General features: G+C 36.7%; 1 protein-coding gene across 1 annotated transcript in view; it reads right to left on the bottom strand.

The window, feature by feature from the left end:
• LOC137396469 (ATP-dependent RNA helicase TDRD9-like) overlaps positions 1-27,116 on the bottom strand; it is a 100,532-nt gene that overhangs the window by 47,434 nt on the left and 25,982 nt on the right. Inside the window, exons 8-17 of the mRNA XM_068082757.1 lie at positions 26,095-26,265; positions 19,789-19,951; positions 19,100-19,306; positions 18,029-18,257; positions 16,610-16,712; positions 11,599-11,712; positions 10,997-11,176; positions 9,605-9,799; positions 7,211-7,428; positions 1,322-1,522 (exon numbers count right to left, since the gene is read on the bottom strand). Of these exons, the coding sequence (XP_067938858.1) occupies positions 1,322-1,522; positions 7,211-7,428; positions 9,605-9,799; positions 10,997-11,176; positions 11,599-11,712; positions 16,610-16,712; positions 18,029-18,257; positions 19,100-19,306; positions 19,789-19,951; positions 26,095-26,265 (1,781 nt within the window). The remainder of the gene's footprint in view (positions 1-1,321; positions 1,523-7,210; positions 7,429-9,604; positions 9,800-10,996; positions 11,177-11,598; positions 11,713-16,609; positions 16,713-18,028; positions 18,258-19,099; positions 19,307-19,788; positions 19,952-26,094; positions 26,266-27,116) is intronic.

Genomic DNA, 27,116 nt, shown 5'->3' on the forward strand with positions numbered 1-27,116 from the left:
AACCTAAATGCTATGGAATCAACTCATACAGAAGTGAATTGGAAGATAACGTAAATCTCTTTTAGTTTGTTGACCAAATATTCTCCTATTAGATGTTGTTTCTACACGCAGGTGTGACCCACTATTTGCGCTTCATGTAGAATGACTGACTGTACGAGCTGACAACCATCTTGTTCTTTAACGTAGCTATAGCACAAACAGTAAGCTTTATCATAGCTATAAGCTTTATCGTAGCTATAGCACGAACAGTACCCTTTATCGTAGCTATAGCACAAACAGTAAACTTCAGTTACTACTGAACATCACATGTCACTCATTGTTTCCTGCTATTTAGTAAAATAAGTTTCCCATATGCATAATATTTATTTTACTTCTTGTGTTAGAATATTCCAAAGTGATAATTAAAGCTCTGACAATAAAGTGTACAGCCAAAGAGAATGTAAGGAACTGAAAGCAAGGGGCTGAAGGGGCCGAAAGCTATAGCATGTTGAAAGGGAAACACAAAATAACTGTACAACTGAGTTTGTCTCCTATACAAGTAGAACCATTGAGTATGTCTCCTATACAAGTAGGACCATTGAGTATAACTGAGTATGTCTCCTATACAAGTAGAACCATTGAGTACAACTGAGTATGTCTCCTATACAAGTAGAACCATTGAGTATAACTGAGTATGTCTCCTATACAAGTAGAATCATTGAGTATGTCTCCTATACAAGTAGACCTATTGAGTACAACTGTGTATGTCTCCTAAACCAGTAGAACCATTGAGTATGTCTCCTATACAAGTAGACCTATTGAGTACAACTGAGTACATCTCCTATACAAGCAGGACCATTGAGTACAACTGAGTATGTCTCTTATACAAGTAGATCCATTGAGTATAACTGAGTATGTCTCCTATACAAGTAGACCTATTGAGTACAACTGAGTATGTCTCCTATACAAGTAGACCCATTGAGTACAACTGAGTATGTCTCTTATACAAGTAGACCTATTGAGTACAACTGAGTATGTCTCCTATACAAGTAGACCCATTGAGTACAACTGAGTATGTCTCTTATACAAGTAGACCTATTGAGTACAACTGAGTATGTCTCCTATACAAGTAGAACCATTGAGTACAACTGAGTATGTCTCCTATACAAATAGACCTATTGAGTACAACTGTGTATGTCTCCTGTACAAGTAGATCGTGGTTTGCAATATTTGTCACACGGAAAAGCGTAACTACATGTATGATCATTTTAGTGACTAGTCTAATTTTAGGGTATATGGAAATAACAGCTTCCAGATTAGACTGAGAGACATAACCCAGTACCTATTGGTGTCAAGCCGCCCCTCATACATGGCTGCTTCTCGCTGTACATCATTGATCCGACGCATCATCTCCGAGGCCTGATCATCGTCATACAGCTTGAGCTGTAGTCGTTCCCTCTGCAGTCGTAGCAGGAGGGACACATACATGGCATTGGGTATGACACTGCAGTCACCAGCAGCACGCTCAAACTCCACATAGCACCTAGACAAGTTCAAAAACAGCGGTAAACAGTAAAATTAGCCAATAAGAGTGTATGTAAGAAAGTAAGAAAAGGTGAACTGAAACTCTTTGAACTTGGCTAATCAGAATATGACCAAGAGATAGAAAACTGAAACTCCCTATACTCATCATTTGCATATGAGATGGATAACTAACTATCTATAAACTTGAAATTCAAGGAGCTCTTTGGATAAGGTCAAAGAGACTGCACACCTTGAATACAATTTCTTCTCAAGGAATCACTGCTAATGATTGTCCAGAACACAATGTTCTTAAACGCGTGGTTCAACTGATGTTCACATCATGGGTCCTGCGACCTCTATGCTTATGCGACCTTTATGCAACCTTTATATGACTTTAATGATAAGTCTTTATGTTCTATTATACATTTCAATAATCCCAAAGCGAGATAGCATAAATCAAAGCATGCAAAACAGACATCAAGATACAGTGCACTTTCAGGGTACGATTACCCTGATACACGATTTTTTTTACCTTACGATGTGGAACATGATGATTGTTCCACCTCGCCTTACGAATTTCATTTCACCACACGAATTCAACAAAATCTTTGCTCGAGTTAAAATTTGGTGTCGGTGTGCTTATCACATACGTCAAAATAATATAGACGCCAAAATGCAGCTCGCTGAAAACATCTTCACAATGCTTGAAAGAGACACAATGACGAGTTCTCTCAGTTCAGGAATTCTCGTGCGTAAAACATTAATATTTTCCCTTTAAAACCAGTAGAAAAGTTAGAGTTGTGATCCCTTCAAACAGAAGGTCAGTGGTCAAACAACTTCTCTTAACATGCTGACACAAACCCACTCAATTACGAAAACTCAATTACTCAGTTCTGTTTGGGTTTTCTTGTCAAATTAGGTAGAAAAAGGTTTTAATGAGATTGGCTAAAATTATATTAAAAACGAAGCCAGCAACTAATAGGTGATAAATTTTTAGTGATAAAAAGCTGAAATTCAGTAAAATAGGTAAAAATACATACTAAAACTTAGCTTCAAGTGTGTGTTTAGTAAGCTAAACTTAAATTAAGTGAATTGAATGTCTATGTTATCCGTCCGTCTGTCTTGCAGGGAAGAGCTCTCTATGGTACATACTGCACATAGCACATTGCAATGTTACATTTTAATGCAGATAATAACCAATAAATACACTAAATATACTAAAGTTACTGTACATACATAGGTAACATTAGTTAGTAAGGTTACCATACTACTATTTTTATTAATTTTTAATATGTACAGTATTTGTATAAAATTTTGATGATATTTTACCAGGAGGTGTTTGCATTATATAGTTACTATGGTTTCTAAACCTCTACATAGGATTTTTTCACCATACGATACCAACCCTAGAATGGAATCAAATCCTATTCTGAGGGTGCACTGAATTTCGTATAAAAGTCAACACTTGTCACACATGTACTAATACATGTAAATAGATGTCATAACTTACTACAAAGAGGCGTATGCGCACCAAATGCAAATCAATACTTGCCAAACACATGTAAACACTTGACAAGCACATGTCAACACTTGACAAGCACATGTCAACACTTGTCATTCACATGTCAACACTTGGAAGTACATGTCAGTTCTTCCACACGCGAGTCAAATTGTGAACATGAGTTACAATAATTGCAGAAGATATGTTTCAACACTCATCATTTATCTTTTTAACAACAAGATACACTGACTCTGTGGAGATGGTGAAGAGATATGAAGGAAATGCAACAAGATACACTGACTCTGTGGAGATGGTGAAGAGGTATGAAGGAAATGCAACAAGTTACACTAACTTTGTGAAGATGGTGAAGAGGTATGAAGGAAATGCAACAAGTTACACCGACTCTGTGGAGATGTTGAAGAGATATGAAGGAAATGCAACAAGTTACACTAACTTTGTGAAGATGGTGAAGAGGTATGAAGGAAATGCAACAAGTTACACCGACTCTGTGGAGATGTTGAAGAGATATGAAGGAAATGCAACAAGATACACTGACTCTGTGGAGATGGTGAAGAGATATGAAGGAAATGCAACAAGTTACACTAACTTTGTGAAGATGGTGAAGAGGTATGAAGGAAATGCAACAAGTTACAACGACTCTGTGGAGATGTTGAAGAGATATGAAGGAAATGCAACAAGTTACACTAACTTTGTGAAGATGGTGAAGAGGTATGAAAGTAGTAAACAAAAGCATGCTGAGCATCAAAAAAGTGATATTTAAAAACTCAAATATATCGTCATCAATTTTTTGCTTTAGTTCTGAAGGAAGCCAGGCATACAGACATACCCAGTGCATAAAGATATTTTAAAACTCATGATCCAGAACGTCTGAAGTTTTTAGGTAAACACAAAAGTAAAACACATTGACCTTGCATTTGATTGGTTTGCTTGAAATTCCCAATGAAACAGCTTTTCCTGCCCTTTCCAAAGTAGTTACTAAGCAGCTTTATAGCAGTATTTTAAAACTACATATAAACTACATACAAACTACATATAAACATATAAACTACATATAAACTACATATAAACATATAAACTACATATAAACTACATATAAACTTCATATAAACTACATATAAACTGCATATAAACAGATATGTTCTAGTATAAAAATCTCAAATAGGACCAAAAGGTAAAGGGTATGCTTAACAAAATTTGCAAAGCTGTGAGAGTTGACAGGTTACTTCTAATTGATTGCAAATGTAAACAAACATACTCAATAAATCCACAATCACTAGACTGAGTTGTACGCTTGTAGCCATTACAGATACAAAACCCTAATACAAAAGCCTAGCCGTCTGTATGATTGATTGGTTGATTGATCAGTTATATTTAACTTGGTGAAAACTCGGCATTGCACAGGCGATAAAATAATTAGCCAATGAATTAGAGTATTTTAATTCGAGTAAGCTAGCTTACTAGACATGTTATGTGTAATGATCAAGAGTTTTAGTCAATAACCCGAGGCGTTTCAAGTGTGTATTTTAACCTGTGTAAATTCATTCATTGCTATAGTCAGTTGAACACGCAGTCTCGTGGTTTAGAATACGTGTCTGCAGTCCCTGTCTGGTTTGAATCCAATGGAAAGCGGATTTTTCATTTCAAAAACTTTATCGCCATAACTGGACAGACAAATGACAGACAAACACTGAGATTTATATATAGATATAGATATATTTATATATACCCTAGGACACTTATGTATTCGCGGCATCTAACTTTCGCGTTTTCGCGGTGTAATCCTCTCGCGAAAATTTAATGAGCGAAACTAAACTATCATAACGAACGAGCGAAAACGCGAAGTTAAATAGCTTTGTTCGTTGATATCCACAATAAAATCGTAATATTAGAAATGCAGGCAACTTTCATCTGTGGTTAGGACAAATGGGAAATTTCTGGTAAACTCATTATAGCTAATACACCAACTGAGCAGCATGGCAAAGCAATATCAGTTTAGTCACCGAATTTGTAACTGATGAGGATGAAAGTCTGGTAGGTGAAGTCGTAAAATTGAAGAATAATTATTGCAGTGATGAATTTTATTACTATCCAAAAACAATATCAACCCTCATCAGGTCAAACCACATTATCTCTTTCACTGCCAATCATGTACAAATTCGTTACCGGCCTAGTGCCAGCCATTTTACCAAAATTGCCGATATTGCTTCATGATATGTATACAGTATTTTTCAAGTTCTATTTTAATTATCTGTATAATCACGAAAATCTAAATTGTCTGTTATGTCATCAACAACTAATTACCTGTTTTATGACTCGCGCGGGGTAGTTAATGAACTCACAGAAAAATGTTCGTTTTTAGATTAGAAATTCTCAAACAAAAGTTTAAAATTGCTTCGTTGTTTTAGGCTGATTTTATAGAGAAATCTTCGGACAACACAGTCAATTTCATAAAACACTTAAAGACCGTGGGTTATGTGGTCAACAAATAATAAAATCAGGTTACCAGACAATTGCTGAGAAAGTCAGAAAATGTCTAGAAAAGTCTAGAAAACGCATAAATGCGTTTATGGCAGCGTAAGGGTTATACAGTTTTGGTTGTGAAGTTGGTTGTTACCTATCTATTTTCTTCTTCTTGGGATTCGAGTGTGAAAGTCACGGCGGGAGGGACCTAGACGTCATTGATAGTCTAAGAAACAAATGGCAGCAAGTGATCAAATTGAATTGTCGATCTCACCCACACATTTCAACCTGTGGTTTACAAATACGAACTATTCCCAAATTGAATTTTTTTCTTATTAGTGAACTGGACCTGAGGAATGTAATGTTTTTCCACTGCATTTATTTTCACACCACTATATTTTCGCACTCATCAGAGCCGCGAAATTAAGTTGCAGCGAAATTTTACTCTGTGTGCTACTCACGAAACTTAATACTAGCGAAATATAAGTGTCCTAGGGTAGACTGGATGGATGCCCAGCGTTGCAGAGCTAATAGAATAATTGCCTAATGAATTTGAGTAACTTACCTAAAAAGCTAGATCTTAACTAAAATCTTTACTAAAATAATACCCACGTTTTCAGCCAGTTTAACAATCGTTACGGTATGGTGAACAGTGCTAGTTATTAACCCCGAGCAAGGGTTGAGGTTACATTGAGTATCTTAACCAATGTAATGACTATTTGCCCAATGAATTCTTTGTATTCTGTGTAACTTAATGGTTAAGTTCACCACCTCAAGATCTATAGGTCTTGAGATGAAATCGAGTGCCACGCAATTTTTTCATCGCTAGACTTCAATTGCTATAATTGGACACAGTCCTTGTCAAAAAGGCAAAACGAGAAACACAGAGATTTATATATATAATGTAGATGCACTGACAGGGAAATCTAATCAGAGATTATTCGTTCACTTGAAGATGAACCTGCTCGAAAGTTTAGTAGATTTTATTATAAGGTATCCGTATTTTTCTATTGTTTATTATGTTTGAGGTGATCCGACTGCCAGAGATGTGTGTGAAATGACACTAGTTGCTATGACACTAGTTGCTATGACACTAGTTGCTATGACACTAGTTGCTATGACACTAGTTGCTATGACACTAGTTGCTATGACACTAGTTGCTATGACACTAGTTGCTATGACACTAGTTGCTATTGTCGCTATAGTTGCTATTGCCGCTATAGTTGATATTGTCGCTATAGTTGCTATTGCCGCTATAGTTGCTATTGCCGCTATAGTTGATATTGCCGCTATAGTTGATATTGTCGCTATAGTTGCTATTGCCGCTATAGTTGCTATTGCCGCTATAGTTGCTATTGCCGCTATAGTTGATATTGCCGCTATAGTTGCTATTGCCGCTATAGTTGATATAGTCGCTATAGTTGATATCAGCTGTTGTATTAAGTTCCAGCATTACGCGTCACTATTCTGTTGGTCTCTTTGAATTATGGGCATCACAATCATACTTTCACTCGATCTGACAGTTTTAACTGAGATCAAGTTCTGTCGATATTAATCTTGAAACATTCCGGCAATCAGATCACCTCAAACATCCAAAACAATTGCAAATGGTAGAACAATACCGATAGTTTGTGGTAAAATCTACTAGTGTGTTGCGCAAGTTCATCTTTGAGCACAGCTTGAGCAAAAGAAGGAGAGATCTCAGTGAGTCGCAGGAAAACTAACTTGGTGTTTTCAAAGCTGGCGTGCATTCTGGATCCTGGCAGATGCTCACCAAGCATCTTCTCTACCTGTCTCTTGTAAAGAATTCCTTGGTTGTTGGGAAAACCATTCATATAGACAGTGTTCAGTGGAGACTTGCCTGAAAGAGTTCGGAGAGCATCCTGCTCAGGCTGAGCCTGGTGGCCAAAGTAGTGAGGATAGAAGGCACAGGCTAATGCAACCTATAAACATTAAAAAGAGAGTGACGGTAGAAGGCACAGGCTAATGCCACCTATAAACATGAGAAAGAGAGGGAGGGTAGAACGCACAGGCTAATGCCACCTATAAACATTAGAAAGAGAGTGAGGATAGAAGGCACAGGCCAATGCCACCTATAAACATTAGAAAGAGAGTGAGGGTAGAACGCACAGGCTAATGCTACCTATAAACATTAGAAAGAGAGTGAGGGTAGAAGGCACAGGCTAATGCAACCTATAAACATTAGAAAGAGAGTGAGGGTAGAAGGCACAGGCTAATGCAACCTATAAACATTAGAAAGAGAGTGAGGATAGAAGGCACAGGCTAATGCAACCTATAAACATTAGAAAGAGAGTGAGGGTAGAAGGCACAGGCTAATGCAACCTATAAACATTAGAAAGAGAGTGAGGGTAGAACGCACAGGCTAATGCAACCTATAAACATTAGAAAGAGAGTGAGGATAGAAGGCACAGGCTAATGCAACCTATAAACATTAGAAAGAGAGTGAGGGTAGAACGCACAGGCTAATGCTACCTATAAACATTAGAAAGAGAGTGAGGGTAGAACGCACAGGCTAATGCAACCTATAAACATTAGAAAGAGAGTGAGGGTAGAAGGCACAGGCTAATGCAACCTATAAACATTAGAAAGAGAGTGAGGGTAGAAGGCACAGGCTAATGCTACCTATAAACATGAGAAAAAGAGGGAGGGTAGAAGGCACAGGCTAATGCAACCTATAAACATTAGAAAGAGAGGGAGGGTAGAAGACACAGGCTAATGCAACCTATAAACATTAGAAAGAGAGTGAGGATAGAAGGCACAGGCTAATGCTACCTATAAACATGAGAAAGAGAGTGAGGGTAGAAGGCACAGGCTAATGCAACCTATAAACATTAGAAAGGGAGTGAGGATAGAAGGCACAGGCTAATGCCACCTATAAACATTAGAAAGAGAGTGAGGGTAGAAGGCACAGGCTAATGCAACCTATAAACATTAGAAAGAGAGTGAGGGTAGAACGCACAGGCTAATGCCACCTATAAACATTAGAAAGAGAGTGAGGGTAGAAGGCACAGGCTAATGCCACCTATAAACATTAGAAAGAGAGTGAGGGTAGAAGGCACAGGCTAATGCAACCTATAAACATTAGAAAGAGAGTGAGGGTAGAACGCACAGGCTAATGCCACCTATAAACATTAGAAAGAGAGGGAGGGTAGAACGCACAGGCTAATGCAACCTATAAACATTAGAAAGAGAGTGAGGGTAGAACGCACAGGCTAATGCAACCTATAAACATTAGAAAGAGAGTGAGGATAGAAGGCACAGGCTAATGCCACCTATAAACATTAGAAAGAGAGTGAGGGTAGAAGGCACAGGCTAATGCAACCTATAAACATTAGAAAGAGAGTGAGGGTAGAACGCACAGGCTAATGCCACCTATAAACATTAGAAAGAGAGTGAGGGTAGAAGGCACAGGCTAATGCCACCTATAAACATTAGAAAGAGAGTGAGGGTAGAAGGCACAGGCTAATGCTACCTATAAACATGAGAAAGAGAGGGAGGGTAGAAGGCACAGGCTAATGCAACCTATAAACATTAGAAAGAGAGTGAGGATAGAAAGCACAGGCTAATGCAACCTATAAACATTAGAAAGAAAGAGACAATATCAAGTAAAGAGATGCAATGACTAACAGATTCTAAATTCTAACGATGTGTGACAGAAAGTGATATTAATGTTCAACTTATCTGAATAAACAAATATAATAATAATGGAAAGAGATGCTTGAGAAAGTTTTAAATTTACAAAAAAAAACAGCTAAATATGAAAAACTAAAAATTAATTCGAATGTACGTATAGCAACTAAAAAGATAATTTTTCAAAAACATGAATTGTTTTCCCCTGTTTAGAAGGAAAGGGCAACTCCTGAACCTTGTCTGCTTAGACTTCTTAGTACAACTTTACTAGTATAACAGAGAATATATGAGATGGGTATATGAGATTAGGAGTTGAAATTAAACAGAATTGACATTTTTCTTGCAACTATCGGAGTAAATATGCACTACCGGATCAGGTAACCTTGATCGACATTCAATATGAGGCTAAACAAGTAACAGTAAATCAACCTTCAACAAAAGCTGTTCTTGTGCAGGATTGCTCTGAGCTCCTTTCCTTGTATGCGAGGCTTTGCTAGCGTCTTTGGGACGAATATCATGCTGTTCAAGCCTCCTCGTTAGGTCACCAATAACCTCCTTCACCTCTTGCAGTGTCTTCTTTTGAAGGAAGTGATCATGGCACCATTTATTCTCCTTGTTCGAGCCTTGCATGAAGTAATCTTCTGATTTCAACCTATCCCACTCCTCGTTACAAAACACATTTCAGGTTTGAACCTATCTCATTTCCCATTACAAAGGACACATCAGGTTTCAACATATCCTAATTCTTGTTATCTACTTTTTCAATGATAAAAGCTACTAGCTACAAAGAAGCCTAATTGGATACTGTTGGTTTGAGAGAATAAACCTACCATAAAATCTCTATTTGATTGCCACTATAAGAGAAGGGTTGGAAGATGAGCGCCAGCCCTTAATTGAACCACCTCTATTTGACCGCCACTTTGAAATTCTTTGATCTTTAGGAACCCGCACGAGCAAGTGAGCAGTAGAAAAGTGTCCACAAAATGGTGGTGATAATGATTGGGTTACATCATTAACATTTAATTCTTTTAAGGTTGATGTTTGTATCGCAGTGTCGATGTTTGTATCGCAGTGTCGATGTTTGTATCGCAGTGTCGATGTTTGTATCGCAGTGTCGATGTTTGTATCGCAGTGTCGATGTTTGTATCGCAGTGTCGATGTTTGTATCGCAGTGTCGATGTTTGTATCGCAGTGTCGATGTTTGTATCGCAGTGTCGATGTTTGTATCGCAGTGTCGATGTTTGTATCGCAGTGTCGATGTTTGTATCGCAGTGTCGATGTTTGTATCGCAGTCCGTTTTCCAACTCCAAAGCTTACGGTTTTTTCTTTAAAGCTTTAAAAGCAATGACACGGAAATAATAAATAAATGCATCAGGCTAATAAGATTCCATCTTTAACGCGGTCTTGATACTTCGACGTATATGAAAAACGATATGTATATGAAAAATAACTATATGGGTTTCTATATCCATCTATACTACATTGTCGCTATTCGAAGGCAACCCTGGAACAGATTAAAATCGTCTAGCAAAGGCGCACTGTATTAGTTTTTCCACTGCCTAAGCATGGTAAAACTGTTATAATAATGCTATCATATAAATGGGTTCACCCTGTCCTGACAGAAGTGACAGGTTGGCTAACACAGCTATTGCAAGTTGGCATCATGGCAAAGGAAATTCGGTGAAAGACATTGACCTTTAACTCTCTATAGTCTATACAATGCATGCGGATTGCTGTTTAGAACAACTGTGACAGGGCACATTTACATTTCTATCATTTGAAGCTATACTAGGAGTTAGACTATCTGTTAGAATATCTGAAAAGGGAAACAAACAAGAAAAAACGCATATGCCTGGGTACCTTATAGGCATTGACAGTTGCGATAGGATCACTGTGCATCCCTCTATCCCAGCGCAGCTTGTGTCTAAAGGCATCTACCTTCTTCATGAACGGCTGACGGAAAATAGTTCGTGTATGCATAGAAGCGGCGATGATAAGACACTCCGGTAGCAAGCCGAGAAGGTGGCCAAATACGAGTAGCTGAAAGAATGAAGCGCTGGGATAACATTCATAGATTCATAGACATTCATAGATAGAGCATCATCTTGCAGCAGTCCATTTATATTATAGTCTTGCAGCAGTCCATTTATATTATAGTCTTGCAGCAGTCCATTTATATTATAGTCTTGCAGCAGTCCATTTATATTATAGTCTTGCAGCAGTCCATTTATATTATAGTCTTGCAGCAGTCCATTTATATTATAGTCTTGCAGCAGTCCATTTATATTATAGTCTTGCAGCAGTCCATTTATATTATAGTCTTGCAGCAGTCCATTTATATTATAGTCTTGCAGCAGTCCATTTATAATCATACCATTGTTATTCAAGCCACCAGACTCATGGGGCAGACTCACCAGACTACTAATGTCAGTTCCTACATCTAGATAGCATGAATTATTTACCTTTCCAAGCTCAATACTGAGCGGAAGGGAAGAGAGAACCTCGCCCACAAATGTCAGCTCTCCATCAAAAGGGTTGTACCGTCTCATGTCCTTTGGGTTAGCAAGGGCACCAGCCTAATCGAAACGCACTAAACTGTGGCAGTTATGTACAGTTGGGTAACTTACATTTACTTTGTCCATGATTGTATGAACAAAAGAGATAGATATCAATCTTCAACCAAAGGTTCAAAGCTACATGTGTGCCCCTCCTTAGATACTATGAATGCTGTGTGTGGCTTTGATACTTCTACAATCTTCACGAAATTAAGGCATTTACTTGCATTCATAATACATCTATGAATGTCATAATACATCTATGAATACCATAATACATCTATGAATATCACAATACATCTTTGGCTATCATAATACATCTCTAGCTACCATAATATATCTATGGCTACATAATACATCTATGGCAACCATAATACATCTATGGATATCATAATACATATATATGGCTACCATGATACATCTATGGCTATCATAATACATCTATGGCTGCCATGAGGCATTTATGGCCATCATAATACATCTATGGATATAATAATACATCTGTGGTCATCATAGTACATCTAAGATCTTGAGGTTGACTTGCAACAAAATTCACATTACAGCTATTTGGTATCAAAAGATTCACCATGTCTTAATCTGCTGTGTTGTAGGTGCCAAATGTGTGGAAAAGTGATTACAAGCTCTTAAAAACTCAAAAACGAACAGTTTTGAGCTTTTAACAGCAGCCATCTCGAAAACGCCATAGGTTAGAATCTCCTCATTTCGAAGACGTACTCAACTCGACTTGGTTATTGTTTTGACACGTGATGTTATCTTGTGAAATGAAAGGCCAATAAAAGGCTCAATATAAAACGTCTCATAGCACTAGTTTATGACAAACACTTCAGGTTCTACCGAAAAGCCCTATAAAATATAGATGCTCGCTACTTTACAGTTTCGTTTCAGCTTGGTCTAATCTTCTAGTTGTAATCTGATTATGTGACCCATACTTCCTGCCAAATGGCGCAAACAATTTCTGCAGCATTTTTCAACTATCACAGGCGACCAACAGGGTCCTCATGTTTATCAGAGAATGATATGCACTTTTTCGAGCCAAGGTTGAAAAATTAAACAAATTTTTAGGCTAGGTTTTGAGATATCAGTGCTCAATGTGACAGCATTACAACAAAAATGAAATAGATGCGTAAGGACATTAGACATGGTTTTATTGAATGCGTGAAGTATATTTGTGAAAATATTTCGACGAATGAGGTTGCTTGAAAGTGTAAATGGAAGCACATCACGTTCAACTACGTCCCATTTGAGCCATTTTGAGAAGGATTCTAGCCTACAGCCGTTTTCGTGATGGCTGCGATTAACTTTGGTTTTTGAACTTTTAAGAGCTTGTAATCACATTTCCACATGTGGAAAGGTGATTACAAGCTCTTAAAAGCTCAAAAATGAACAGAAAATCGCAGCCACACGAGACCGCACTAGTTTTGATTCCCTTTCTAAAACGGCTCAAATGTGATGTAGTTGTGAGAGATGGTTTCTGTTTACACTTTCATGCAACCATATTCGTCAAAATATTTTCACAAATATACTTCACGCATTCAATAAAACCATGTCTATTGTTCTTACGCGTCTGTTTTATCGTCATTGTAATGCTGTCACTATTAGCACTGATATCTTATAACTTACCGTAAAAATTCGTTTAATTTTTTAGCCTTAGTTTGAAAGAGTACATATCCTTGTCTGATAATCATGACGAGCCTGTTGGTCACTTGTGATAATCAAAAAGTGCTGCAGAAATTATTTGCGAAGTATTGGGTCACATGATCAGATTACGACTTGCCAATTAGACCAGGCCGAAACAAAACTGTAAAGTAGCGAGCATCTATATTTGATACAGGGTCTTCGGTAAAACCCGAAGTGTTTGTCATAAACTAGTACTATGATAAGTTTTATATTGAGCTTTGTATTGGCCTTTCAATTCACGTGAGAACATACGTGACAAGACGATAATCAAATTTCGTGACTACGTCATCGAAATGAAGAGATTCCAATCTACAGCGGCTTTTCGTTTTTGAGCTTTTAAGAGCTTGTAATCACATTTCCACATACAGTGAAACATGGATAACTCGCCCTCAGATATATCGAACACATGGTTAACTCGAATGGATTTGCTTGGTCCGTTCCCACGCAATGATAAATGGCTCTACATAACTCGACCTCGGCGCCGTTAACTCGAACGGTTTTTTGCCGAATTCACAAACGTGGTTTCCGTTCAATTTGTTTCGAAGGAGTTTCCACTAGTCGCGGAGCTGAGACCACTCTGCTTTCTTAACGAAAGCGCTTTTTATATGCGTATATTGTACATATAATTTCCCCCGTACCATATAATGGAACCGAAAAAGAAATCGTATAAAAATGATTAATAGGGTCACTAAGACGTTCGCTTAGTCACGGCCAAGCTATAAACGTTAGAAGGTATTAGCGATAAAAATTTAATAAAGATAGACACAGCATGCAAAATACATATTGTAACAGTGACTATATGCGGATACATAAAGATAAAATGTCACAAATAGGCTCGTGGCTTGGCGTCCGCTACAACAGACATCCGCTTTACGATGGCATCACGCAAGCAAAGAAAAGCGTGGAAACCTTCTGACAAACTTAAAGTACTCGAGGAAATCGAAGCAGGACAAAAGCTATCAGCATTATCAAAAAGAGAAAATCTTCCAAAAAGTACAGTGTCAACATGGATTAAACAAAAAAAAAGAATAAGATCGTTATGTGACCAAAATTCATCAAGGCTAAGAGATCGTTCAACGTAGCACGATGATTTGGATGGTGTATTATTGACTTGTTTAGACAAGTGCGTAGTGAAGGCGTACCTATCGATGGGCCAATTTTGTTAGAAAAGACTAACAAGTTTTTAAGGACTATAATAACTGTTTAAATTCTATTTCTACAATAAGTCACACTGTTGATCTTTGTCAAAAAAATACCTTGTCACAGACTACACTCGATAAGTTTTTTAAATGAAACAACTGATCAGATGTAAAGCATGCTTTTTTGCATTGGTCATAAATTTTTACTTATGTCCAGTTTTAAAAATTATCAGAAAGAATAGATATTTTTCTATTGGGCTGAGATTTGTTTGCAGTTTTAGGTGACGTGACTGACAAGACGTTTTAAGATTAAAATTGGCAAAATTGATCTGGAGTAAAATACTCAGAAAAAAAAATGTCTTCTGAGCGTTTTAACCGCGATTAGGTTTTGCCAATTTTAATCTAAAAAAGTTCTGGCAGTCACATCACCTAAAACAACACACAAATCTCAAGTGTATAAAAATATCTATACTTTCTGATGATTACTTTAAAACTCTACATCAGATGCCCTTTAACTTACAACAAACAACCTATACTTTAGTTTTATATATACATGTAGTTTGTATATGTATCTACTGATAAATACATTCACTTGTGACTGTGCTCTGATAACTTGAACGCTCTGATAACTCAAACACTTTCGCTCGGTCCCGTGAAGTTTGAGTTATCCATGTTTTCACTGTATTTGGCACTTACAACACAACAGAGTAAGACATGGTGAATCTTTTGATACCAAATAACTGTAATGTGAATTTTGTTGCAAGTCAACCTTTAACAAGAATAAATTTGCATGTATTGGTAAGTAGAGGCAAAATGTGTACCAGTCGTACATCTATGAATACTGATAGACTGTGACAAAGTTTGTACCAGCAGTACATCTATGGATGTTGTTATGCTGTCAAAATAATGGAAATATTTTTCAATGATCCTAATCCATATGCATTGTTTCTAAAGCTGTTAAATTTGGTTATTCAAATGCTAACATCAGCCCACTAGAGTGCTAGATGGAGGTTGACATAGATTTAAAGAATCAATTTAATCAATTATTTAACCAATTGATAGGTGGGCAGTCGGCTGATGCTATGATGAGTAGCGTAAAGGTACACCGACAGCATAAAATATTATTGCATTAGCAGAAGTAGATAACATTACATATTATCGATTGGTGTTTGAATTATATTTTGTGTAATCAAATACCTGGTTTTATCTACATTTCAAGTCATTAAAATTGATAAAAATATTCAATCCTTGCAAAATGCCACCAGAACCAGCTGTGACTTTATATAACTATATTAAAATCGTTCATTTTGTGAACTAGATTATCTAAAGCTTTTCTGTTGAAAATCCTTATTTATGAAAGCAGAATAATAAGTTTAATAGGTTTTTAACAGACGACGTCCAAAAATAGCTATTTTTTAAATTTCCAATTTGTGAAAAGAATTTCTTGTTAGTACACTCCACAAGGCGTTTGCAGTATACTATGCACAAGCTGATTGGTGTAATTCTATAACCACTTCGTAAAAATTAATTCTGGACGTATAAATGCGGTGCAGACTGTTTCGGTATCTGTGGAATCTGCTTCGACCTTGAGTTAAACTATTTGCCATGTTAGGCAACAAAAACACAAAACCTTTGTTCTAGATGGAAAAAGTGTAGTAGAAAGGTGGCCAACGCAATATTTTTTGTGTTGAGTTCATGCATTGGCTAATCATCAGTACTGATATCGTATCCCACATCTATACATCGTATATCCTACGTCTATTTTGTTAAAAAGACGACTTCTTTATGTCACAGCTTTGAGCTTACATCGCGAGTCTTTTTCTCTCCAAAACTGGTTTTTGTTTTTTAATAGCTATGTGATGTAAACAGTAGCACATGGGAGTCATGCATCCTCAGCTAGCATGATAAGACTGCAGATGTTTCAAGTTGATAACACGCTATTCAGTGTACAAAGTTACAAGATCTGAAAATCGGAAATTTTATTGAAATGGCTCTGCTGCAGGCTCTGCTGTTCACATAAAACACTGGCATTAACCGCCTCCCATAACTAGAGTATTAAAGAGAGCAGAACCTGTCCTAACCTCTTTGAGAAGTAAAATGGATTTTCCGATATCGTTCATATCAGGTGGGTCAAGGGCGGAGGACAAGATGGCGCGTGGTTCTTCAGGGCCGAGTTTTTTCACTCTCAATATCTGCAAATAAAACCTTACAGTTAAGTTTTGGCAATTCTATTTAATAATATAATATGACATAGGAGTTTAATTGAGCCAACAGCTGAGTAGTAAGCTAACACATCCGTCATACTAAGGCTGCGCCTCATGTTTAGAAACTAGGTAAGCAAATCACAACCAGTCGGTGACTCCCTGTTTAAGGCTGGTTCACACTATATCGCCGTATTTAGCATTGATGCCACAATACTTCGGCGATCATCGATGATAACCATGTTCACACTATCACATACCCATCCGTAGTGTTTTCATTAATCTTTTTTTAATTTTCGCGGAGAAACCTCTTTGTTTTCGCGTGCTGGAATCAAGAACTAATTTCGCAGCGACTATTATAAACGAATATGAATAAATCACTTCATCCGCGACCGTGAATTACCATCGCTGAAATGGTTCACATTTGAATGGCGATGCTCTGCGAAAGTTTGAAATTTTTTGAAAAAGTTTTGTATCGGGAAAGTTTGACAGCTGCTAACTTTCCCGACGTGTCCGCGATGCTTCGTTGATGCCATCAATTTACGGTTCACATAATCGACAATGAACGCCGAAAGGGAAACACTGACAAACGGCGATGTAGTATAAACTGGCCTTAGAGCGCATAGCAACTACTGAAGGAAAAGAGCGCATATGAACTACTGAAGGAAAAGTCAAGGGGCCGAGTAGTACAGTCAAACCTCTACCAGACATCGTCTTCACATACGTAGCTACCATCAGCAAGTTCTTTCCTCTACATCCAAAGATATTTCCAAATAGTGTTCAGTTTCGTGAAACATCACAGTTTGTGAGCATAAAAGAAGATGCTCATTGAAATTAAAATGGATGCATAAAAAATAGAGATAATATATAAGGTGTGTTAGTTCAACTTTTACTCGCTTGAAGTTGAAGGAATATCAAGATAACCGTGATTTCCTCAAAATCAACACATCAACAAAACTACATCTCTGATCGCGTGTGTAATGATCAGAGTTATCAGTTTATCGATTCCTGCTTTATTAATGTGGTTTTGTTACAGTATATGCATTTGTATAATTATTATAGAGTTATAACATAGTTTGATCACAGTGTATTCTTATGGGACATTTGCTTTCATATCCAATTGGTTTAACATATGAAGCAGATCCTGGAACCAACTAATATCATAAGTAAAAGTTTGTCTGTACATTGTACACTATTCTTGTACAAAAATCAACATAGTACAATTCAAAGGTTAAACCTTTGAATGCTTTCTTTTTACATTGTACAAAAAAACAGTCCAAAGGTTGACCTTCATTTGACCTCACCAGTTGTGAGAGAGGGCATCTTGTCATCTCCGGGGCGCCATAATCCAATAGATGATTGACATAGAAATTTCTGTGAACTAGCCTGTACACTCGACCATTGGAGACGCGTCCAGCGCGTCCCATCCTCTGCTTGCAATTAGCCTTGCTGGCCCACTCCATCCTTAAGCACGTCATGTTCGTCTCTGGGTCCGTTTGGAGACACTTGGTGAGACAGAAGTCGATTACTAGAGGAAATAGTGATCGACACTTGTACATGCAAGTGGCAAGCAGCTCTAGAAGAGGCATATATGCACACTGTACATATATTACAGTCAAACCTCTGACTATGATCACCTCAACATATAATACAGTCAAACCTCTGACTATGATCACCTCAATATATATTACAGCCAAATCTCTGACTATGATCACCTCAATATATATTACAGTCAAACCTCTGACTATGATCACCTCAACATATAATACAGTCAAACCTCTGACTATGATCACCTCAACATATATTACAGTCAAACCTCTGACTATGATCACCTCAATATATATTACAGTCAAACCTCTGACTATGATCACCTCAACATATAATACAGTCAAACCTCTGACTATGATCGCCTCAACATATATTACAGTCAAACCTCTGACTATGATCACCCCAACATATAATACAGTCAAACCTCTGACTACCGTATGATCACCTTATCATACGAATATATGAGTTATAAAGAAAGATTTATTTTAACTTTGAAGTTCACTTCAAAGTTAAAAGGCATGTTTGAGAGTAAATCAAAGGCAGACAATCGGCATTACACAAATGCTATTGAAAGCATGAAATAAAATTATGTTTAGAAAGATTTGTAAAAGAATACCCGAAGGGAGAATTCAACTTCAAAACACTTGATTGCAAGTCAAGCTTTCTCATCATCAAGCCAAAGCAGATGCGCAGTTTGGCTGACGTGAGTGAATGTCATGATTCACTAGCAAATGAAAACCTAGTAGTCTCGGCAAGGGACTCGGTTGGACTACAGTTATTCAATCATCGAAACAACTTGAGGAATCCATGATAGATACTTACCATACTTAATGTCAGGAACTGTGATAGAGCTTTCAGCAATGTTGGTTGAGAGGATAACTTTCCTGTAGAAGACGTGTGGAGTCTCAAAAACACGGCTCTGCTCTTCGAGGGTGATGCTAGAATGCAACGGTAACATAGTCAACTTGTTGTCTTTTAGGCCAGCCTCTTTCACGAGCAGCGCATGCAGATCTTGGATCTCCGCCAGCCCTACACATACATGTCATTCCTGCTAGACAAAACATACGTTCAAAATCAAGCGACCTCGAAAACACTGACTCGATTGTTCATGACGCTAGCAGTCAATGCGCATTACGACTGCTCAATATGGACATTCACCGCTTTGTTGTGATTCACTGAATGTTTCAAAAGAAAATCAGAAATTCCCAAAAAGGTTCTATGTTGTTATAAAATATTTTGGAAGTTTAGAATAAATGTATTAAAAAAATTATTAAAAGCATATTTAAACTATGAAAGTTATAGCTCAAGAATGAATAAGCGAGTGTTAAAAAAAGATATTTTATTTGACTCGCCTTGTTCGCTTCTAATATGCCTTGCGAGGCATCCATTGCAAGGTTGTCACTGTTACTAACATTTCACAAGGCCTCTTATTTTGCCTTTAGTAAACGAGACTAATGGAACACAAAGATGAGAGATATGTTTATGATAAGTAAGTCTATTCATTAATGTACCTGGAAGGAAGATGAGCACTGATCCTCGAGACACGGGCTTCCCTTGAGCGATACCATCCTTTTGTTCCTCCTGCTCGATCTTATCAAACTCATATAGAAGCTTCACAACCAGCGCCAGTGCTGACGGGTGAGCTGCTGGCTCCGCCTCATCAAACTTTGGCATCTGACAGCGGGTGAACAGACATGGAGTTATGGCATATGGCATATGTTATGGCAATAAACACTATTGGAGTGTTAAAGTGCGGCCTTCATGTTGCTAAAGAAAGGAATAGCTCTGCATGCACCATTTTTAGTATCACGATATTTCTGGTTGGTGCAGAGAACTAATAATTTTGCACTCTGACTCGTGTGAGAAATTTGAGCGGAACCCTTCTTGGTTGCAAATTAATGGTTAGTAAATCTATCTAACATATTGATTTAGTTCATACGATACCAGTAAATGAATATAGGCGTGTTCATATGATACCAGTAAATGAATATAGGTGTGTTCATACGATACCAGTAAATGAATATAGGTGTGTTCATACGATACCAGTAAATGAATATAGGTGTGTTCATACGATACCAGTAAATGAATATAGGCGTGTTCATACGATACCAGTAAATGAATATAGGCGTGTTCATACGATACCAGTAAATGAATATAGGTGTGTTCATATGATACCAGTAAATGAATATAGGCGTGTTCATATGATACCAGTAAATGAATATAGGTGTGTTCATACGATACCAGTAAATGAATATAGGTGTGTTCATACGATACCAGTAAATGAATATAGGTGTGTTCATACGATACCAGTAAATGAATATAGGTGTGTTCATACGATACCAGTAAATGAATATAGGTGTGTTCATACGATACCAGTAAATGAACATAGCCGTGTTCATACGATACCAGTAAATGAATATAGGTGTGTTCATACGATACCAGTAAATGAATATAGGTGTGTTCATACGATACCAGTAAATGAATATAGGCGTGTTCATACGATACCAGTAAATGAATATAGGTGTGTTCATATGATACCAGTAAATGAATATAGGCGTGTTCATATGATACCAGTAAATGAATATAGGTGTGTTCATACGATACCAGTAAATGAATATAGGTGTGTTCATACGATACCAGTAAATGAATATAGGTGTGTTCATACGATACCAGTAAATGAATATAGGTGTGTTCATACGATACCAGTAAATGAATATAGGTGTGTTCATACGATACCAGTAAATGAATATAGGTGTGTTCATACGATACCAGTAAATGAATATAGGTGTGTTCATACGATACCAGTAAATGAATATAGGTGTGTTCATACGATACCAGTAAATGAACATAGCCGTGTTCATACGATACCAGTAAATGAATATAGGTGTGTTCATACGATACCAGTAAATGAATATAGGTGTGTTCATACGATACCGGTAAATGAATATAGGTGTGTTCATACGATACCAGTAAATGAACATAGCCGTGTTCATACGATACCAGTAAATGAATATAGGTGTGTTCATACGATACCAGTAAATGAATATAGGTGTGTTCATACGATACCGGTAAATGAATATAGGTGTGTTCATACGATACCAGTAAATGATTATAGGCATGTTCATACGATACCAGTAAATGAATATAGGTGTGTTCATATGATACCAGTAAATGAATATAGGTATGTTCATACGATACCAGTAAATGAATATAGGTGTGTTCTATAATACCCCCCTTATAAGTTCTACTATGTTCACCATTGCTGAGCCAAATGTGGTTTGTATAACCAATAGTTCTTAAATTAAAATTACTAGTACAGTAATGAAGTGAGAAAAATAAAGGACTGCTATGTATTTGTTCTCCATCTCTACAATCTACATAAACCGTTAAACCTCTAATTGAAAGCCGCCTCTATTTGAACGCCACCTCTATTTGACCGCCACTTTGATTATATTTGATCTTTATGAACCTATAGTATCATAGTATCAAGTCATTGTTAAAAAAGTGTCCACAAAATCGTACTAATAATGAATCGTTTACATTAATAACAATCCATTCTTTCGTTTTCCAACTCAAAAGCTTTTTGCTTTTTGTTCGTTAAAACTTTGAAAGCAAAACCATACAAATAATTAATATTTGTCTCAGGCTGAGAGTAGTTCCATGTTTAGTGCCGTCTTTCTACTTCAAAGTAGCCTACATATATGGAAAACGGTTTGAATTTACGATGGTAGATGAACTTCCAAAGCAACGCCATAGAAATAATTACCAACTGTCTCAGGCTAATAGTAGTTCCTTGATTAACACGGTCTTGATACTCTGAAGAACATGTATATAAAAACGGTTAGCAAGGTTTGGGCTAAAGGTTACGTTTAGCGAGCAAACTTTCGTGCGTTGTGTCTGTGCTACAGGCAGCGCATGAAAGCTTTACTTTGCTAAAGAATTGTTTGAACTCTAATGTCGACTAATTCAGCAGTGCAGAAGAGTTGTGGTCAGAAGATATTGTGGAAGTTAATGGACAACTAGAAAATGTTCGTTCCATTGAAAGCAACAATCAGAACGCAGCTATCCGAGCTAACGATGGAAATATTTTTGTTTTAAAAACGTTAATTTTTGTTTCTGCATGTAATACAAGTATGCTTCGTTTATGTCACTTGTTCATGAATATTTATTTGTATCATTTGAAAGATTACCATTATATAACTGATAATTATGCAGACTCATAGCATGTTATTTAATAGCATCCTTGTGGCTATCTTAACATGGCTTACAATGGATCGATGCTCATAACTGCACTTCTATCGCACATAAAATGCTAGTTTTGGTTGCAACCTGGAGCAAACATATCAATGAGTGCAATGAGTATTTATGCAACGTTGTTAAATTTAGACATAAAATAAAAAAGTTTTTAAATTTAGAATGAAATAAAAATTGAAGATGCCAACAAATTGCAAAGAAGTACACAGGCTATATTATCATCGCAGGTCAATTGCAAGCAATAGATATCAACTGGTAGAGATACTTTTCGGTTTCTCGATGCATATTTATTAAGAGATTTTTAACAAGTTGGAGGTAAGTTAGCAGATTTACTGTATCCAAAAGGTTTAATATCGCGCCCCCGGAGAAAGCGAGCAAAATATAGACAACATTCGCTTCGCCCGTAATAGGACTAAATTTATCTTCCAAAATTCTGTCGAGCCATTCGAAAAATACACCGCCAGCCTCTATTTGAACGCCGCCTCTAATTGACCGCCACTATAGAGGAAAGGTCCAAAAATAGAGTAACATAGCATTCAATTAAAGGTTTTACGCTGGATATATATATGTATATGTATATATATAGTCATATACATATATATATACATATATAATATATATATATATATATATATATATATATATATATATATATATATATAGTCATTGGGGCACTGGGCGCAATAACACTAGCGCATAAAATGTGGCTTGCCCAGATACCAACAGCAATCAACTCAGGTCAGTTGCAGAAAAGTGTGCTATTGGGAACAGCTAAGATCTTGAGGCGAGTGCTCAAAACTACCACCCGTACGGGTTAACCGGGGTGAGGAAACAATTTTTATATATATATTTCTCGAAGTTTGTGTATGTGTATGTCCAGCTATAGCTATCAAAATCTTGGAATTCGAAATTCCGCATTATGATGGATTTGAACTCTTGGAGAATGCAACCGCAAGTTTTAAATCCACGCAATTTACCACTGAGTTATACAAAGCGTATTGATCCAAGGCACTACCGTATACCGTATCCACACGCTAATTATTTTAGCATTGGGCCCAAGCGTTATGATGCCCCTGTTAAGAAATTTTTTCTTTTTTTTCGTTAGGTATTGTTCGTTAGGAAGTTGTTCTGCCACACGATATCAACAATATTTATCTGGAAACTAAAATTTGACAATTTGTGTACTGATTATATATGTTATTAGGAGATATTCGTTGCTCGCCGTGGTGAGTTTGGCGTTATCCGTTATGATAAAAACGGATTCGCAAACAGATAAATGATGAAATTTTAGCTAAAAGTTTGAAGTTCACTAAAATACATACTAATACTTCCTTCAAGTATGTGTTTAGTAAATTAAATTCATTTAAGTTAGACTCAGCGTTTATGTTACACGTCTGTCTTGAAGATAAAAACTTTCCATGTAGTACATTGTAATGTTATACAGTCATACTTCGACTTACAAGCTTAATGCGTTCCGAGACTGAGCTCGTATGTCAATTTACTCGCATGTTGGTGCAATTTATTTATATATAGAACAATTAAATATATATTAATTGGTTTCTATACTCTAAAAAATGCAAATAAAATACTCAAAACAAGATATTGTAACAGAAAAAACATGTTGGTTATTGTCCTAACTTACCACATGCTTTCAAAAAGTAACAAATAAAAAACAATGCAAGGAAATGTGACTAATTAAAATGTAAAATTAAATACATACAGTAGCAGCTAACGCTAGCATTTGCCAGGGAGGGAGATATAAGTGTTATTCTTCATTACAACAGTTGAATTTGATAAATTTGGATTTTATCAAAGTCTTAAAAAAAAACTTAAAAGCAAACCTAAAAGCAAACTTTCATTTTTCGTAATTAAAATTTCTTCGGCGTTCACAGTTGGAAGTTTCTCACTAGTTAGCTAATTTTTCCTTTGTTTCGCTTTCACGATTAGCCGGCTGTTTTAAGATAAACCTATTTAAGGACGTTTGCCTTTGTCGCCCTTTCAACGTGTTGCGATTAGGACGAACACTGGTGTCGTCACAAAGGGTTAATGCACGACCACTAGCCAATTTGCCCGAAAGTCTATTTTCATAGATAGCGCCGGCCTTTTCACATAGGCTTTTTCGCCTTTATCGAAACATCGTTTCAGTTACGCTGTCACCGGCCAATTGTTTACCAAGTTGAAGTTTTACTGTATTATCTTGCAGATCATAACTAAAAAATGCACTAGTCCTTGTAGGTACCTATAGTTACTAAGGTTAACATATTATTTTGTAACTAATTTTTAATTATGATGATTTTTAGCAGGTGATTACATTAGATGATTACAGTGGGTTTCTATATCACTCTACATCTACATCCTACGCTAATCACTCTACATCTATAGCCTACGCTAATATCACTCTACATCTATAGCCTACGCTAATCACTCTACATCTATAGCCTACGCTAATCACTCTACATCTATAGCCTACGCTAATCACTCTACATCTATAGCCTACGCTAATCACTCTACATCTATAGCCTACGCTAATCACTCTACATCTATAGCCTACGCTAATCACTCTACATCTATAGCCTACGCTAATCACTCTACATATATAGCCTACGCTAATATCACTCTACATCTATAGCCTACGCTAATATCACTCTACATCTATAGCCTACGCTAATCACTCTACATCTATAGCCTACGCTAATATCACTCTACATCTATAGCCTACGCTAATCACTCTACATCTATAGCCTACGCTAATCACTCTACATCTATAGCCTACGCTAATATCACTCTACATCTATAGCCTACGCTAATCACTCTACATCTATAGCCTACGCTAATCACTCTACATCTACAGCCTACGCTAATTTTCGAATGCCAACACTGAAACGAACTAAAATCATATAATTGTATACCAAATACATGTAACTTGTTCATTATAATCATAGCAAAACAGATTATATTTTGCCATTACTTGCTAATGATTTCAAATTAACATTTAAACACCTCATTTAGATATGAAATTTAAAAGTTGCAGTTGTATGGAAAAGTTTCAAATCCTTTACAGTTGTTTTCTAATTTCTTTTAATCCATTTGAACTGCACAAAGCGCTTTTCCCATTATATGAAGTTTAAAAGTTAGAATGGTAAATGTTGTACATGTTAATTATAAATAAACTTTTCATCTAAAAGCTTTTTGTTATCCGGGCAACACCGGGCATTCATTTAGTACATATGTATATATATAGGCCCTACTAGCTGAATATATATATAACATGTATACATTTCACGATTTATATATATATATAGATTATCTTAAATATATGTTTGAAATATTTTAATGAAATATTTGGTGGGTGTGACTACACTAAACAATTGCCTGTTTTAAATAATAGCATGCATTATAACATTATAACTGAGTCCCTTTTAAACAGTTGTCAGTTGAATCTCGTGACCACTGCCAAGGAATGCTGTATGCCTGCCCCAAAAAGCAAATTTGACTTGTAAACTATACCAGCCACTGACAGCAATGATGACACACTAACAGAATAAATGCTGCCAATGACTCACAGCAATCATGTTGTTGCAAGGAGGGTCTGACCAGTAGATTTCCTTCACACTATAGCCTCTACCTTCTATCTCATAGACAGGGGCGCGCTGCATACGCCCTCGTATCTCCGTAGCAAAGTAGTCAGCAAAGATACGACAATCAAATGTTGCTGACATGAGGATGATTTTGACCTGCATAAGGCATATAAAAGCACATGAAACGAGTACAATGTGTGCAATGCGTACAATGAGTACTATGTGTACAATGAGTACAATGTGTACAATGAGTACAATGTGTACAATGAGTACAATGTGTACAATGAGTACAATGCGTACAATGAGTACAATGCGTATAATGAGTACAATGCGTACAATGAGTACAATGCGTACAATAGACACGATGGGTACAATGTGTCTTGTATAAAATAAAAAATGAAATTGCTTTGTTATCCTAAATGAGCATAAAGGCTGAAGAGGTAGAGCAAGAGAAAGTAGGGACAAGGAAATGTCAAAAACCATGGCATTGTGTGAATGCTTGGCTGTAGTAAATATAGCCTCAGCTTCATGCCAGTCAACCAATTCAGTTTTTGGGTAGCTGCAACTTCAACTTCATGCACACAGTGAATGCTACGCATTTAAAAAATAAATTTTTTCAAATGGAAAGTCGAAAGAGATAAAAACCATAATTACTGTGCATCGAAAGATATTTTAAAACATCACAAAACATTTAGTTAAAATCAAGCCAATAATGAAAGAGCACACAGTCAATGTCTCTCATATGCTGGCTTTTAAGAAGCTATATATAGGTCATATAAATATAGGTCAGCAAGCAGCCAAAGCTTAGTCAACCGTCATAGGCATACTTGTTTTAGTTTCAAGGATGAACTGTAAAACTCAGTCTATTCATTAGGAAGAACCTAAAATAAACCATGTATATTGTTATAATATATTTGACTCTGAACCATTTCCATTGATAGAAAAAAAGGTAACACGACTAGAAACATGCAGAACTTCCTGCAGCATTTTACGGAGCGCTTCACAAA

Source organism: Watersipora subatra, chromosome 5 (assembly GCF_963576615.1).
Source record: "Watersipora subatra chromosome 5, tzWatSuba1.1, whole genome shotgun sequence".
Taxonomy (NCBI): Eukaryota; Metazoa; Bryozoa; class Gymnolaemata; order Cheilostomatida; family Watersiporidae; genus Watersipora; species Watersipora subatra.